The sequence below is a fragment of the Antennarius striatus genome, chromosome 20, assembly GCF_040054535.1.
Source record: "Antennarius striatus isolate MH-2024 chromosome 20, ASM4005453v1, whole genome shotgun sequence".
In the NCBI taxonomy this organism is placed as follows: domain Eukaryota; kingdom Metazoa; phylum Chordata; class Actinopteri; order Lophiiformes; family Antennariidae; genus Antennarius; species Antennarius striatus.
Genome location: NC_090795.1, coordinates 4260191 through 4276034, shown reverse-complemented (window position 1 = coordinate 4276034; position 15844 = coordinate 4260191). Strand labels below are relative to the sequence as shown.

Here is a 15844-nt window from a genome sequence, read left to right as displayed (position 1 = left end):
ATTCTTGAGTTGGACTTTTCAGATGCACTGATAGTTGGGACTTTATTACAGGTGTGTCTATTCCTGTGCTAAGCTAATGGCTGCTAGCTGGTCTCACAATAAATGAACAGATATGCATTGGAAGTATTGATGTTAATTTCATAAAGCATCCCTCCTCTCGTGTTTAACAGTACTTCCAGTTATTTGCTTAAAAATCTAATGTATGGAATTCCACCGGCTCACAAATATGTCAAAGATGCAATACAGCAAGAAGAACCAGCTCACTGTTGAAGTACAGCACTTTTTAATGATACAATGGGTCAATGGGTTTGTTCTTGAACATTGGGGGGGGGGGAATGCAAGTCAGTGAGGACCTGGTGAAAATACATCGGCTGCTTCCAGCCGTTTACAAAGTCCACTTCTAAAATACATCTCTGGCTCACAGGCAAACCTGGAAATGCACTGAATCCAGTAAAACGGAATGATATTACATGACTCAAACTTCAAAAAAAAAAATTCAAGCTCATGAGGTTTTTACAAGACACTGAATCAAACACAGGTTAGTGTAAAATGTTTAAGCCTGTCGGAAAATCAAGTTATTGCTAAGATGTCTTCTTGAGCTTCTCGTACTTGTCATTAATAGTGGCTTCAGCGACAGGAGACCCTTTGTGTTGTCCTGCCTGGTTAATAGTGGCTCTTCAAACCCTGAGGTGACAGTCTTTGAATGCAGCGCTCCACTCAATTCCAGTCATTGTTACACCATGCACAGAAATTTTGAAGGACCGAAGGAAGATGACGTTGACTTCACACACAGAACACACATACAGTGAACAGTGTAACAAGGAGAAAATTAGTGACCTACAGTGAACCACAGGCTTTGATATTCCACCACACAGTAGCAGCAGGTTTTTATACTGTAAAACAACCATAATACATGTACACACAAAGCAAGCAAGAACAAGGAGCACATTGAATGAAAGTCCTCTCATTTCAGGAAAGATCAGTGAGAAATTCCTGCTTCTCCAGTCAAATACGGTGGTAAACATGGATGCAAGACGCAAATAGTGACATGAAGGTATTTCACATTCCATTTCTCATTTGTCCTTATTCCAGAAATATAAGCTGATAATTACTCGAGGGCCGATAAAATGAATACAGATTGAATTAAAACTCAGGTAGGGAGAGCAACGGTACATGTTTTGTACAATAAACATGTATATACACTCACACACAAATATATATATATACATATATATATGTACATACATATATACACAGTAACAGCATAAACATAGACTTTAGGTAAGTGCTAGGGCTTTTGAGAGTGGCTTGGTCGCAGCCGTACTATAAGGTTAAGATAATACTGGTAAGGGAAGAATACACACATTCTTTGTACAGCATGGAGGAGCATCCATGGCTCGATGAGCATTCTGGGATTTCTTCATTGTTTTTAATTCTTCAACCACGCTTGTCAAGCGACAAGGGGTGTTACAATAACTATTTACAGGACCTCCCAATTTAGGGAAAGGTGTAGTGCAAGTCTGTCCGGCTGTCAGTCACTCAGGATGTGAACAAAAGACATGGGGAACACGCCTTTTCTTTCCGGATCTCCTTCGATGTGTCCGATCTGGGAAAACGAGGATTTAGAATTAGCTAGTGTTTTTGGTGAAGATGGTGGAATGCTGCAGAGTGCAGAGCAGCGAGGCTGGACTCACCCACCACTCCTGGTCCTCTTCTCCTGTTACTATGATTACCTCTCCTTCAACAAAAGTCAGCTCGTCGTCATTATCTGCCTGGCAGTCGTAGATGGTCTTCACCCGGCGGGCTTTACTCTTCCCCTAGAGGAGACACCAACGGATGAGTTTGTTTTCACTCTCAGCTTCACGCATGGAGTCCAGAAACATGTTTATAAAAAGAGATCTGACAAAAATAATGCACTAACTAGGGGATGATAATAAACTACAATTCAATCTAGAAAACAAATGTGTGTTACATGAAGTAGAAAATAACTGGGAGGAACAGGAGAGAAACACACAAAAACCACAACAGCAGCTCAAAATAGTAAAAAAAAAAACCAAGAGGAAATCATGTTTGTACCGTGTTGATCTTCCTGGGAAGAGGCACTGGGGTCTCTGCAGTCCCGGGTGGGGTCCCGTTGGTGTCTTCAGCAGCTTGTTGGGAGGGGGAACCCATGTTGATTTGTTGGTTCGGCGATGGCGAGTCGAGCAGCTGAGGCAGCGGAAGCGGCTGAGGCGAAGTCTGAGGTGGCGGCGGAGGTTGCGTTTGAGGCCTTTGCACCGTGTCTCCAGGAGGCGGCCTGGGAGCGGACTCGGCCATTCCAGGTTTGGGGGGGATGTCTGCGAGGTGAGGCTTGGGAGGCAGGTCTTTGAGCTGGGGTTTGGGTGGGAGGTCTCCCAGCTGAGGTTTGGGGGGGAGGTCGGAGAGCTGCGGCTTTGGAGGAAGCTCCCCGGGTTTGGGAGGAAGCTCAGACGGCTGCGGTTTTGGGGGCAGGTCTCCCAGCTGAGGCCTGTCCGCTACGGGAGTCTTCTGAGGGGTGTCGATCGCCGGTGGTGACTTTTGGAAGACTTCTGGAGGATGGCTGGACTTATCCATAGACGGGTGGTGAATGGTGTCAATCTTCCGCAGTGCCACTGGGGAGGGAGAAAGGCGACAGTCACACACAAGACGCAGCCCGATCCAACAAGTGTCAACAAACGTTACAGATGATACCTTTCTGAGGTAGTTTGGGAAGAACCCTCGGACCAAGTGTTGACTTTGTGTTGCTTGATGTAGTGCTGAGAAAAGAATTTTCATAAGTGGTTATAAGAAATTAAAGAATTTCAAATTTCACTTGAATCGTTTTTCTTTACCTTTGCTGCTGGGGAATTCCTTCAAACTTGTTAGAAACAGGTGACATCTTGCTGACAGGAGGAGGCGTGGAGTCGCTCCCTAGAATATCATCCATGACGACAGTTTATTCAACAGCATAACCGACGGGAGGAATTAATATAAATGTGGAAATAACTCAACATGCCATGATGGTTTAAAAAAAACAAAACAATGAGGGAGGCGTCGTCTGGCTGAGCTTTCCATACGCCCCAGTTGTTTGGAAGCTGACGTTGTCCAATTTAGGGTCGTCTTTCAATCAGTGGTTGGTGTGTTACGGTATGAGTGATACAGAATGAACACAACACCAAAGATGACAAATGATAAACATGGATTAACAGTACAATCATCCCCGTCAGAGCGTGCAGGTAAGATGACTGAGGTGCGCTTGATCTGATCGTCGTTTGTTTCCATGTGGTGCCTCACTGCTGATCAACCAGAATCAATCAAAATGATGATGTAGTTTTCTATCGAACCCAGAATGAGACAAACTCACCGACGTCCCGTATAGTAGTTTGGGAGTCTGTTGTTTGGTGACCTCGACTTAACTAGTGGTTGAACGAAAAGCAGCAAAAGGTATTCTTCAAGTTGCGTTCAAGGCTATCTTAAGTTACCGTAAATATTAGCTCTCTTCTGTAGTGGTATTCAAGCTAACATCTAGAATTCAGGATGGATGTCTATAATTCAAGGTTATTAATCTAAAGTTAATCAATTTAGTACAATAATATCTATGTAAAGTGTTCCAACCCTAAGATCATCGATCATAAATGACTTTGATTAGTTGGGTTAGTGTTACGATGATTGTGAAACATGGTAAAATAGTTCAAACATATTTGCAGGTATTTAGAAAAACGCCCCTATGTCACAGGGAGAAACCTAGAATCCATATTTCTTTATTTAAGATGAGCTCTCTTAGCCTCGAAATAAATTTTGGGCTCAAAGGACAGAATCAACAGAAAACTAATCAGCAGATATTTAAATATTTTAGTTTTAGTCTGTTGTCGAGCAAAAATGACCAAAAAAAATCTCACTTTCAGCTTTTCATATGACAAAATTTGTAGTCTTTTTTCTTCTCTTATATATAACAGTAACCCGATAAAGCTATAAATATTCATATTTCATAGTAATAATACTCGATCTTTGATATATAATACTTTTTTAGTCCAAACGACTATTGTTTTCAACCTTGCCAATCCCTCTCAAGACCTCTAATCATCTGAACACGTAAATTAAAGGCTTACATTTTAAATAAATAAGGTTCATCTTAAAAACCTTTAAGATTTGTTGCATCTGTGGACCTTCTTATCAAACCTAAAACATTCCTGTTTCAGTGCAGAGTCAAGACCCTGCAGTTTTGGACAATCATAATATTCAACCTCCAGGCTGGCGTCACGTCGGAGTGAAACCAGTTCATACTGTTCACACGTGTGCTTTGTTTCTCACCCCCAGATAAGCCCCCTTTACTGTGTGGACTGTGAGAGAGCGGGCTGGGTGGGTCGGACAGGGTGCGTTTGTGTCCAGGAGGTGGGGGTGGAGGCCTCTTCTTGGACAGGGTGGAGCTGCCTCCTGGTGTGAGTGTAGAGGGAGGGCCAGATGGGGGAGGAGCTGGAGGAGCGATACATAAAACACATGAGGTGATGATCCCCAGCTGGAAAAAGTCATCCTGTTCACCCCCACCCCTACCCCCACCCTTTGAGACCCAGAGTAGGTAGAGGAAAGGATAACAGAGGAGAGGAGGAGGAAAATATGAAGAAAGGAGTTTACTGGACACGAGGAGATGCGTCGATGCAAAATAATGAAATGGGACCTGATGATTCAGGGCGGGGGAATATTTTTTCTCGGTGAATTTATTTATCCACAAAGTTGCTGGGGGTCGACTGTGTAGAGAGACGTAATCAGCTAATAGAGAGCTCAGCCAGAGAGGACTCAGCTGTGGTGAAGAGTTTACAGCTCAAGGCTGGTGGGACGTTGATAAAAAATTAACATAGGCAAGAAATAACAAGGCCTGCATGGTCCTACTGTTCAGTGAAGAAAAGACCCCCACCAGCCAGAATCTGAGCTGTAAGGCAGAAACAACTGAGGGTTTAACTGTATATGGGGAGAACGTAAAAACAGGATATTCACTGATGTATGGTCGGGTGCCAGCCAGTGTGGCGTAGTGCGAATGAGAGCCGAGGAATGCCAAGTGTGGAGCTGAAAGAATAGAGAAACAAAAAAAGAGAAAGAAAAGAGAGCGAGATGAGGAGTGTGGGAGAGAATCTACAGGATGTCAAGTCTCAAACCGAGCGGCTGCTCCCACACACTGTAAAATATAAGATGAAATCTTATCAGTGGCAGGCAAATAAATAAAAGAATAAAACAACTTAATCAAAATAAGGAGAGAGAGAACAATGGTGTTAATGCTGGTGCCAGGGCGGAAGATGCACTGCTAATCTGCAGCTACTGTAATCTGAAGAGGTAGTGTGTTATTCGTGTTATTCTGTGTGTAAACCATCGTGGTTTACAATCTTATTTTTGCATGAATTAAACATGAAAACTATTTTTGAAACATCAATGCAACAGAAGGTTTTCTTCCCTTCCTTAAATCTCTATGTTGCTTTTCTTACAATATCTGATAGCAATGGTCGTGATTTCAGTCGACAAAATTAATGACTGTCAGATAGAAATGAGAAGCCAAATGTGTGAGGATGGACAGAATGACTGGTGTGGTTGTTGTAGCTGCACAGGAGCAGATGAAATGTGTTCAACTGCACTGGAAACAAGTGACATTTAACACCTCTGCTAAAAAAATAGGATTTAAATGCTCCCTTATGGATTATAATGACTTGTTGACAGGGATGTTTTGCAGTGTAAGCTTTTGGCAAAGGTGTACTAAGGAAACTCTTATTGTTTTAAACCCCTCCACAGAGGGAGGGGAGTTATTTTTAATTCTGATACTGCAGCGACAGCATACCCACAGTGCATCTTGTCTATATTGTGTCAAGGCTAATGATGAAATGTGCATCCAGCTTCCCTGTCGACCTCGTGACGAACCTCCGCTGCCCTGCGTTCTCTCGTGGCCCTGCTTTCCAAACGCTTTACTGCGTAAGCAGACTAATGACACCTGCTTCCCGCCCTCTGATCTGGTGAAACTACATTCCACTGCCGGGAGTTTAGATGTGCTAGAAAACTGCTAACAAAGCGTTTCCCTGCACCTCATCTTGCCCTGGTTGTAATCAAACATTGACAGACACAATAAAGTACAGAAGTGAAGAACTTCCCTCCAATCATCAGTTATATTTAACACACAGATAACCTTTTATACAGTTTCACTACAGACTGACATTTTCAGTTATCTGAATCTACTGACTCTCATTGTTGAGATAGAGGTGGTTAGTTTATGGGTTTCATCTGGAAATGGATGCAGGCTTAAAAAGCACTCAGAGCAGGCAGGTCTGACCTTTGCCCTGGTTCCTGGGGGGCAGCGGCGGGCCGTCGGCCACGGGCGAGGAGCTGAGGTCGGTGGAGACGCTGTACATCTGGTTGGTGAAGGCGCTGTAGGACAGACGCTGCTGCTTGTCCCTCTGGGTGATGAAGCCCGGCAGGGAGAGCTTGTCGTGGGGGGAGAGGCTGGAGGAGTGGCAGAAGCTCTGGGGCCTGGGGGTCCGGTCCTTCTTGATGGGACTGGGCTGCAGATGGAGAGAAAAACAGCTGAGACACCCTGGTTTACTTTCAAGTGAACCCATCTGCCTTCAGCTCGGTCCATACGTGCTTCACGGTGCGTTGAATCTTCTGCTAATTTGTGCGTCTCTTTGCCATGAATTGATGATGTTATAAATAAAGTCCAGATTGCTTCATCCTTACAGAGAGTATTATGAAATTCTTTTTTGTTTTTAGCAGATTAAACTCGTCCTTCAGCTCCACTCCAAACAGTAATCAATCACCAGGTTCTCCTACTGTATAGTAACAGCTGCAAAATTAGTTTTTCATTCAATTTTTTTTCTTGGTTTCAATTTCCAGCAGTAACATCATGATACCTAAGGTTGAAAATTAAAAAAAAACATTCTAATGGTTTTACTGCTGGTTATGTTAACTTAAAACTTAATGCAGGTACATTTATAGCAGCTGATCCGCCGACCTCCACAGGAATACCGCTGACTCACAGCAGAACATGACGCTGACTCACACTCTGTTATTCATAGTTAGTTTCAGTAGCAGGAGGTTGAGGACCTTCCTGAGCTGAAGGTTTGTTCAAACCTTATCGTCCAGGTCGTCGTCGCTCTCGTCCATCTCCTCCAGCCTGAGGCTCCACTCGTACTCCACGTGGATGTGAGGGTTGAACTTCCCCTCTGCAGCCTGCACCAGCTAACACGCACACACACACACACACACACACACACACACACACACACACACACACACACACACACACACACACACACACACACACACACACACAATGAGATATACACTTGAAAACTAGCAATTAACTGTGTAGAATACAAACTGGCATCAGCAACGTAAAGTTAAATTAAAATGACCAAGACAATGGGCACAGAGGGGGGATGAAAATGAAATGTTCTAATATATATATTAATATATATAATATATATAAGTACAAATATATAAAGGCAAATAAAATGTGAATATATTTCATTCGACTTTATATTTAAAATGTGTGTTTCCTGACTGCTCACATTAGCATTAAAATTGAACATATATTTCCACTCCTTTGTTGCCTGGGGCTTCAAACAGACATTTGACTGCCATCTAGTGTCCTGAATAATCAGCCCTGTGATTGGTTAACACACATTTATTGTCATAATCTACACTCCACAACCATTTTTATTCATTTGTTCCATTAGCTGTTTGTATGTTCAGGGATTCTGTCACATTTCAGATGGTTAAAATCCACCACATCGTCCAAAATAACCAGCTGGACGGTCTTGTACTTACTGCCTCCTCACACTGAGTGTTCCTCAGTCGCCTGGCAACATCCAGTGCCGTTTCTCCGTTCTGATTGGCTGAAGGGGAGCAGAGGGATAATCAACAGTTAGAGTGTGATATGTGCGCACAGAAGATTTGAACGACAGCCTGGACATGTGACTCACTGATATCGGTGGCTGGCTTCCCCCTCAGGAGCAGCTTGAGGCACTCGGGCTTCTCGTACATGCAGCAGTAATGCAAGGCGGTGTTCCCCCACTCCGTCTGCTTATCCAGATTACCGCTGAGAGAAACACAGTCAGGACACGGGGTCACACGCCTGATGATGTTTTCCACCGACACACAGCTTCATGAATCATTATTTTGAATGAGTACAAAAGGGAAGGAAAAAAAATTTTTTCTTTAAAGCTAGAAATGGTTTCCATTAAAATGCATTAAAAGGGGAGAAAAAAAAAAGCCTTTCAGATTTCCTGTAACACCCAGAAGGAGCAAGAGGAATATTTTAAATAGCGAGGGCTATACGGGCAACGCTATTAATTAACGAGACGGGCCCCGCTTATTTCTGTGGAGACTGTGTGCAATCGGAGCAGCGGTGGGTAAACAATTGAAAAGAGGGGAATAAATTAAGGCAGAGAAGAAAAGTGCTTGACCCATTTCTGTTTGCCTTGTGGGAAAGCAAGTTGTGTGGCGCTAAGCATTCCTCTGCACTTCAACGTTCCCTCCAGACTGAAGCACAGATTGAATTTGATGCTGAATGTTTGTGCAAAATTCTTGTTTACTACAACAATTTCCTGCAAACCTCTGCAGCTTTTTAAGAAATTTCTACAGATGTGTCGTTAAAATTGAGGTCCAAATGAGACACATGCATAATGCTCCAACTTTTTTTTGTTTTAGGTTGAAAACACCTCTTAGAAATACAGTATACCTGTTCTGCACAAGGAAGTCCACCAAGTGCAGCGAGGTCTGGTCAGCGGTCCGTACGGAGTAGTGCAGGGCTGTTTCCCCGGCTTCCTGCAGGGGGAGACCAAACACAAAAAAGACACGGTGAGACAATCTTTGGGCAGCATCCATTCTGTATTCTCTGCCTCTCTGTGTCTCTTTGAGCATTTAAAAAAGGCTCGGTAAACAAAATGGCTCCTAAAAATAATGTTTCTGCAGGCACAAAAGCTGAGATTTGACCATTTTGGCAGAATTCCTCTATCTCTGCAAATTGAGGCTAAATTTTTAGCTGCAACATTTGAGATGCACGTAAAAGATGAAATGTTGTAACTGCATATTAAGTGGCATTTTGGAATCTACGGGGTAAATCCCTGTCTTGCCATCTGTGTCTGGGAGGGGATGTCTGCTCCATCTACAGCCGTCAACAGATCACATATCGGTGAAACTGACAACAGCAGCAGCTTCTAACCAATATTCTTTCATTCTGCTGCTGCGGAGAACACTTAATTTTTTATTAGAGAACCACCATGCCTGTGTTGACCCATTTATGTCAGATTAAGTCTGATCACACATGTTGTTTACCGCACACCATCTTCACCATCTTGTTATGGAAGTTTCATTTGTGCCAAAACCAAAAAAAAAACCAGGCAGGGGGAACAGAGAAAGCAGGCTAAACCGCAGAATATAAAGCAGAGACATGGATTACGTTGCCACGCGCGTCGTCATCTCGAGTAAATAAAAACCCAGAATGAGATGATGCCTGTACTTCGGGGTGGAGGCTGCTGGACATCACCACCTGCTGGTGGAGTTATCTGCATGAGTCAAAAATTTTCCAACTGTTTTCAGCACATTTGTACCCGACAAATATTTTATCAACTGGTGCAATTTGTCAAACGGTGGCTTGTCCTGGTGGGAAGAAAGATTTATGCAGAGCTTGGCTGAAAGATGAGACGACGGTGTGTGATGGAGATACTGCACCATTGGATGAGGAGACTGAGATGTGTGAAATTTTGTTGAAATGACATCAAATCATGTGAGAATTGCACATATTTTAAAGGCTCAGTTCACCCAAATCTTTTATTTATCGCCTTTGTTCCATCTTAACTGCATTTCTTCCAGAAATAATCAACTTGGAAATGGAAAACAAGATTTCAAGTACATGTTTTGTGACGTGGGCGATTCCCACCATTTGAGGTTAGTACCCGTCCATCGACTCACCGGTCCAACCTCTGGGAGCGGCTCCATCAGCTCCACCCCCTCTGCATAGACCTGAATGAGGGCCAGCAGGTCCCTGGTCTGGACCGCCTCGAACAGCTCAATCATTTTAGCCGCTGCAGACGTGCACGTCTTCCTGGCGTACTTGTGGTCCACATATTTAGCGTTGATGAACTCCTTCCTCACCGTCCTGCGCGTGAAAAGAGGAATTTAGCTGTTTGGACAATGAACAAATGTAAATATCAGTTTCTTCTCAGGCAGGACTCACATGTCGCTGGACGGAGTCGGCTTTGGTGAAGGGGAAGAAAGGTTTCCCTCCATGATCTCATTAAAACTACTGTTACCTACATTCTTGGCCAGCTGTAGGAGGAAAACAAAAGACAACATCATAAATCTGCTGTTTTTCACAATAAATGTTTGGGATTCCAGTGTTTTTTTAAGCGGTAGATCATCCCAAGCTTACCAAGAGTTCTGAGGTTCCTAGTTTGTCCAGCTCCATGGACTGGATGCGGGAGATGTGAACCCCCATCTCTCTGTGGATGCCAGAGCACTCGATGCAGGTCAGGATCCCCAGGTTGGTGGACAGCCATTTAGGATCTATAAATACAGAACACACAAGACAAAATCAGTGGTGGTATGAATGGATGGATGGAGTATGAAGCACCAGCCCTGCTTTATTTCTGCAGGTTTATTTTATCTGGATATACGGTATTCTGGTCCCGTCGGGCTCCTGTCAGGAGAGAAATTGGTTTCCCGGGTGATTTATTTCCATCTGATTGTAGAAAATTGTTAGAAGCTTTTAGTCCTGTGAGGCACTGACACCAAACCTTGACACTAAACGTGGGTTTAAAGATCTTTACATTTTCACACACATTTAAGCCGACAGGATAGATAACAGACAACATTCTGATCCCGGTTACACTTAGAATGATCCACCTAATAAAACAGGATTTCATCTGATGAGGCAAGCTAGCCCTTCACAATTATTACCCAATTGCCAGGTCGCAATTACCCGACCCGACCCCAATCATTGGGTGTAATTGTTAGATAGCTTCTGTTAATCTCTTTAAAATCAGCTGGATGAAGCACAAATGTCATATTTCCATTAAAATGTCCAACTCTGACTGGGGCCTCATTAACAACATCATCTGGTTGCACTTTCTGCTGTAAACGGAGAATTAAATTGGTCTTTGGAACCCACAACTGTTTGTCTGTAGTGATGTTCCTTTTTTTCTGGGGATCCAGGGCTGTGGTTATATTTTGGTTTTAAGACAAATGGCGAAATAACTCGGACAAGGCTGATTGTTGAATTTGCAGCCATAAGGCAGAGGTGAAAAACTGCAGCCGGGGCAGACGGGTGCAGCTGCAGAGCCATCCAGGTAGCTGCTTATTACTGAAGCTTTCAAACAAGCACTAAATATAAGCGTGACAGTGCCAGGGCTCTGTGTCCTCATGAACTGTGTTTTTATTAAGCTGTCTTAAACTTCCACTACAATCCTAGGATGAAATGCAGAAGACAGAAGACAGCTAAGAGCTGACGGCAATGATTTCTACGACGATTAATCATCAACAAAAATCTCCACCATCATGTCATCCTTGAAGACCGTACAACTTTGACACGTAAACATAACTTATAAATGACGTGGGTGCTTAAATCAAAGATCACTTTTCGACTAGATGTAGTCCTCTTATCTATAAATCAATAACAGATGACTGGAGGGCTGTCATCACTTTCACATCGTACCGAGGAGTCTGTTGCATAACCTGCAGCTAACCAAACTGAGGGATGACCTCACGCAGGGCCCCCCCCCCTTAAACCGCTGAGACTGACCAGCATCACCGCCCGATGTCATGACGCAACGTAAGGGGGGGAGTTAGAGTAAGCTTTAAAGCGTGTTGATGGTGAGCTCATGGATGCTGTTGTCTGTGTGTGATGCACGAATGCTGGGCAGCGCCAGTGGAAATGTGAGAACCCAGCCCAAAAACCAGTGAGTCATTCATGGAAACACAGGCAGAAAGGAGGCGATGCACACATATTTTATCATGTGATGAACAGATTCAGGCTGGTGAGAGGTCAGAGAACACGTTTAGCATGAGTCGATGCACGGTGACCTCTATAGCTGCTTAAGGCTAAAGCTGCAAAGCCATGTCTTATAGAAGGAGATGCTGGGAGAATATCAAATGAGAACTCAGACCGCAGGGAACAAAGAGGTGATCTTTAAGGTCATCGCCATGACCTTTCAACTGTGAAGTTAATTTATGGTGTCGAGGACAGGAAACTCTGTCAGAGCGACGCCTTTCATCCATCGAGAACGAACGAGGGGGGAAAAAAAACAATAGGATCCAAAGCAGAAACATTTGGATCCACATCTGGAGCATGAGTTAACTCCTGAAACACAAGAGAGGACACAGCTACGAAAAATTACCTCCTCCCTCTGCAAATTGCAGGGGCCAACAGAGAGCGTGTCACTTATGTAACAACATGATGTAATGTTTCTCAAAAGCACAGAAATGTCCCCCCCCCCCCTAAAGCAGAAAGTTGTCCCACCGCTGCTGAGCTTCAGTGTGTTTGTGCTGACAGAGGGAAGGTTGCGTGCTTTGCGTTGGAGGGCCCGAACGTCTGCGCCGCTGCTGCTGAGGTTCAGCTTCCTAATGCGGGGGGAGGATCAGGTTTGCATGCACACACTCACGCCCACACGTCTTACACACCTGCAGCGCCGCAGTCGCAGCAGATTTCGTTGCCTGGCATCCGCAGGACGTCCTCTATGATGGCTTTGGTCAGGTCTTCTAAACCGTCCTCACCGCCGGTGCTCTGCTCACCTCGAAATGCCATGTTCAACGCCTCCTCCTTGCTGTTGGTCAGGACCGAGATCCAGCTGCTCACAAGAACAATCCCAATTGTTAGGAAAAATAAGACTTTTTACACATCAAAGTATGTTAATTATAAGAAAAACACAAAATTGCAACCGGATACCAAACATCTGAGCTAAAAAATGACATATCTACGACTACAACTGCCTGAAATTTCTCAAATCTCCAGTTAAACACCGATTAAAATTCCTTAAAGCTCCGGGAATTCCTGAGATTCCTGGGTCTGAAAATACGATCAAGCACAGTTATTTATTTTCATATGAAAAAAACTGCAAAAAACTGAGAACCCTGAGATGAAAAGAATACTTCTATTTTTCCCTGAAACTTCACTTTGTAAATAAATCAATTATTTTCTAGAACACTTCTCCATAAATAACAGAAAAATAATTACAGCTGTGAAAGATCTCATTGCTTTGTACAGCTGGCATGCAACAACACCTGCCTGTATACTTCATTCCACACACGTAATTTATTATTAGATGGCAAAAACTAAGCAATGAACATAAGCTGCACTAAAGATAAACGAAAAACCTCCTTTAGTAACGACAAAAACAGGATCAATTTCTCGTTTATTATTTCTATACCGTGAGAAACATTCCTGTGTCGGATTCTTTTCCTCAACACTCTTTATTGCGCTGGAAGATTTATTTGCTTTGAAAAGGTAAAACACACACACACACACACACATACACACCCTCCATACAAATGACACTGTTGTCACTAAGAATCATGCAGATGGGAAACAGCGTAGCTGCCTTTCAAACATGGCCTCCCGCCGCTCTACACAGTATAATCCACTCCTGCACTACACCCCTCACACAAACACACACACACATTGGGGGTTATTAAGCTGACGTCAGCACTGCCATTGTCAGTCCACCTTGTCTGCACAGGCAGAGGCCAGACAGGGAGCGACACTCATTCATCTGTATGTGTTAGAAAACACAAACACAATGTGTGCGTGTGCAAACACTAATCCAAAGCATTGTGTGTTGATTTATTTCATGCATTAAAATATGCTTCTGGTTTGCTCGGGGGGGGGGGGGGTGTGAGGAGCGTGACTGCATGGATCAGGAATACTAAATATTTTATGGAAAATCCCAAGAAGATGCTGCAGCTAGAAACGCGTGACGGAACGGAACGCTGCATCCCGGAGGATGAGCGTGAACATGAAGACAGAGAGCTCAGGCACCGGTGGATCGAGGTCCACCACGACAGGAGGGCATCAATAAATAACAGCATGATGAATGTTCATGTACGTGTTAGCATAAAGCAAAACTCAGCAGAAGAGAACAGCAGTTTTTTTTTTTAAACTCACATGACAAACTCTTGTTCATCCTCAGCCTGGAAATGATATGTCCGATTATCTACGGGACAGAAACACAGACAATAAGGGGCAAGACAGTGGTTTTGTGTGTGATACCTGTTTAATACAAAAGAGCATCTAATTTTGTAATAAGCAGGGACATACATTTAGAAAAAAATAAAAACCATATTGCTAATTTTTTGGCCCAATTTGATAGAAGCTTTTCTCCTTTTTATAAAAGTTTATTCCTCCATATGTAGGAAAAATTGGGGGAAAATCCTTCCTCTTCAACCACCCCTATAAAAAAAGAATGAAGATTGCAGAGATTAATGACATCTGCAGGACTACTCAAGCTATTTTAAGAACTGGACTGGCCATCAATGAGCTGCAACCTGAACTCTAATTGAAAACCTGCGGGGTTGTTTGAATGTGGAAGTTCATCAGCGTGAACATCCTCCACAGGCTCAGCAGTGCCTCCAGAGAGTCACCGTCCCACAGTAGGGAATCTGGAGCGCTGCCAGTCGGTACCGAGGAGAATTCCTCCCATCAACAGTAGCGATGGGGAACACACTAATTATTACTGGGATAAAATGTTGGATCACATGCTAAATTTAATATGTGGACACCTTGTTGTCTCTTTCTTACTCAGTATTTAAGCTAAATTTCAGATAAACACAGTGTTGTGCTTTGAAATCCCTGGACTGTAGATATTGGGACTTTTGTGCTCGTGTGAAACCTACGAGAAATGAGATCGAAGCACTTCCTGTCCTCGCCGCTGGGCTTCACTTGGCAGGTGAGGAGGTTGAGTTTCACCGGCTGCCTGTTAGACTGTAAGCAGAATACAGATGGAGAATCAAAACCATCATAAAGGAAAGACACAATAAAATATTTACACATCTAAAGAGAAAGTAAATGGTTGAACTCAGGAACTCTCTCAAAAACTGGATCATGGCGGCTGCACCAGTTGACATAATATTGAGCCTAGTTGGCTCATGTACACCAAGCAACGTCTCCTGCCAGCGCCTGAGCCGAGCTGGAGCCAAGACGTGCGCTAATGAAAGGAAAAGAGGCCGTGATGACCCTCGGAGCTTGACTAGCTTGTTGGAAACCCGCCATGTCAATTCCAGTCACCTAGAGTTCAACTTCCTTGAAGACAAAAAAACAGGCTGCTTCCATAAAAACAGGGAAATATTTTAATCATATATAAATAGCACAAACTGGACCAGAGAAGAAAGACCAGGTGAAGATTCTTCATTCCTCAACAGGACAATAAGGAAACCTTTAGTGTCAATCCAAGACAGAAATGATGTTACTGCGTGTTACTGTTAGCTGCACGAAGGCTGAAATCACGCTCACGCCCTACAACTATAAAAATGACAACTGCAGCCAATATATCTGTCATTGTGTGCTAATAGAATATATCATCCCTGTCTCACAACGTGCAACGTCAACAGGCTTAGTGTCCTCTTCTTCAACTGTGGAAAATCCCAGAGCGTTTAGATGAACAGCAGGAGGCCAAATCTGTGATTAAAGGCGTAGCTTCAGACCGAGGTAGCGCCAGAAATTTAAATGTAAGCTGGAATAAAATAGAAAGACAACATGAGTCTGCTGCTAATGTGGCTAAAACTAGTTTTATGTACTATGTGCACCGCAAACAAGTCTATGCTGTCACAAACAAATGATGGTTTTCTCGACACGAAAACCTGTTGGTTTGTAGATTGGGAA

At 43.5% G+C, this 15844-nt stretch overlaps 1 protein-coding gene across 5 annotated transcripts in view; it reads right to left on the bottom strand.

Moving 5' to 3' along the window:
• Positions 1-278: 278 nt before the first annotated feature.
• Positions 279-15844, bottom strand: part of asap1b (ArfGAP with SH3 domain, ankyrin repeat and PH domain 1b) — a 42497-nt gene continuing 26931 nt past the window's right edge. For 2 of the 5 annotated variants that reach the window (XM_068343667.1, XM_068343664.1), the window contains exons 12-29: positions 14860-14947; positions 14132-14180; positions 12652-12818; positions 10406-10539; positions 10211-10302; positions 9946-10132; positions 8714-8799; positions 7956-8071; positions 7801-7868; positions 7102-7209; positions 6305-6533; positions 4990-5058; positions 4309-4470; positions 2850-2928; positions 2710-2774; positions 2077-2630; positions 1695-1817; positions 279-1606 (exon numbers count right to left, since the gene is read on the bottom strand). In XM_068343667.1, the coding sequence (XP_068199768.1) occupies positions 1532-1606; positions 1695-1817; positions 2077-2630; positions 2710-2774; positions 2850-2928; positions 4309-4470; positions 4990-5058; positions 6305-6533; positions 7102-7209; positions 7801-7868; positions 7956-8071; positions 8714-8799; positions 9946-10132; positions 10211-10302; positions 10406-10539; positions 12652-12818; positions 14132-14180; positions 14860-14947 (2451 nt within the window). In that variant the 3' untranslated portion in view covers positions 279-1531. The remainder of the gene's footprint in view (positions 1607-1694; positions 1818-2076; positions 2631-2709; positions 2775-2849; positions 2929-4308; positions 4471-4989; positions 5059-6304; positions 6534-7101; positions 7210-7800; positions 7869-7955; positions 8072-8713; positions 8800-9945; positions 10133-10210; positions 10303-10405; positions 10540-12651; positions 12819-14131; positions 14181-14859; positions 14948-15844) is intronic. The other 3 variants (XM_068343669.1, XM_068343666.1, XM_068343668.1) reach the window with 2 other exon arrangements.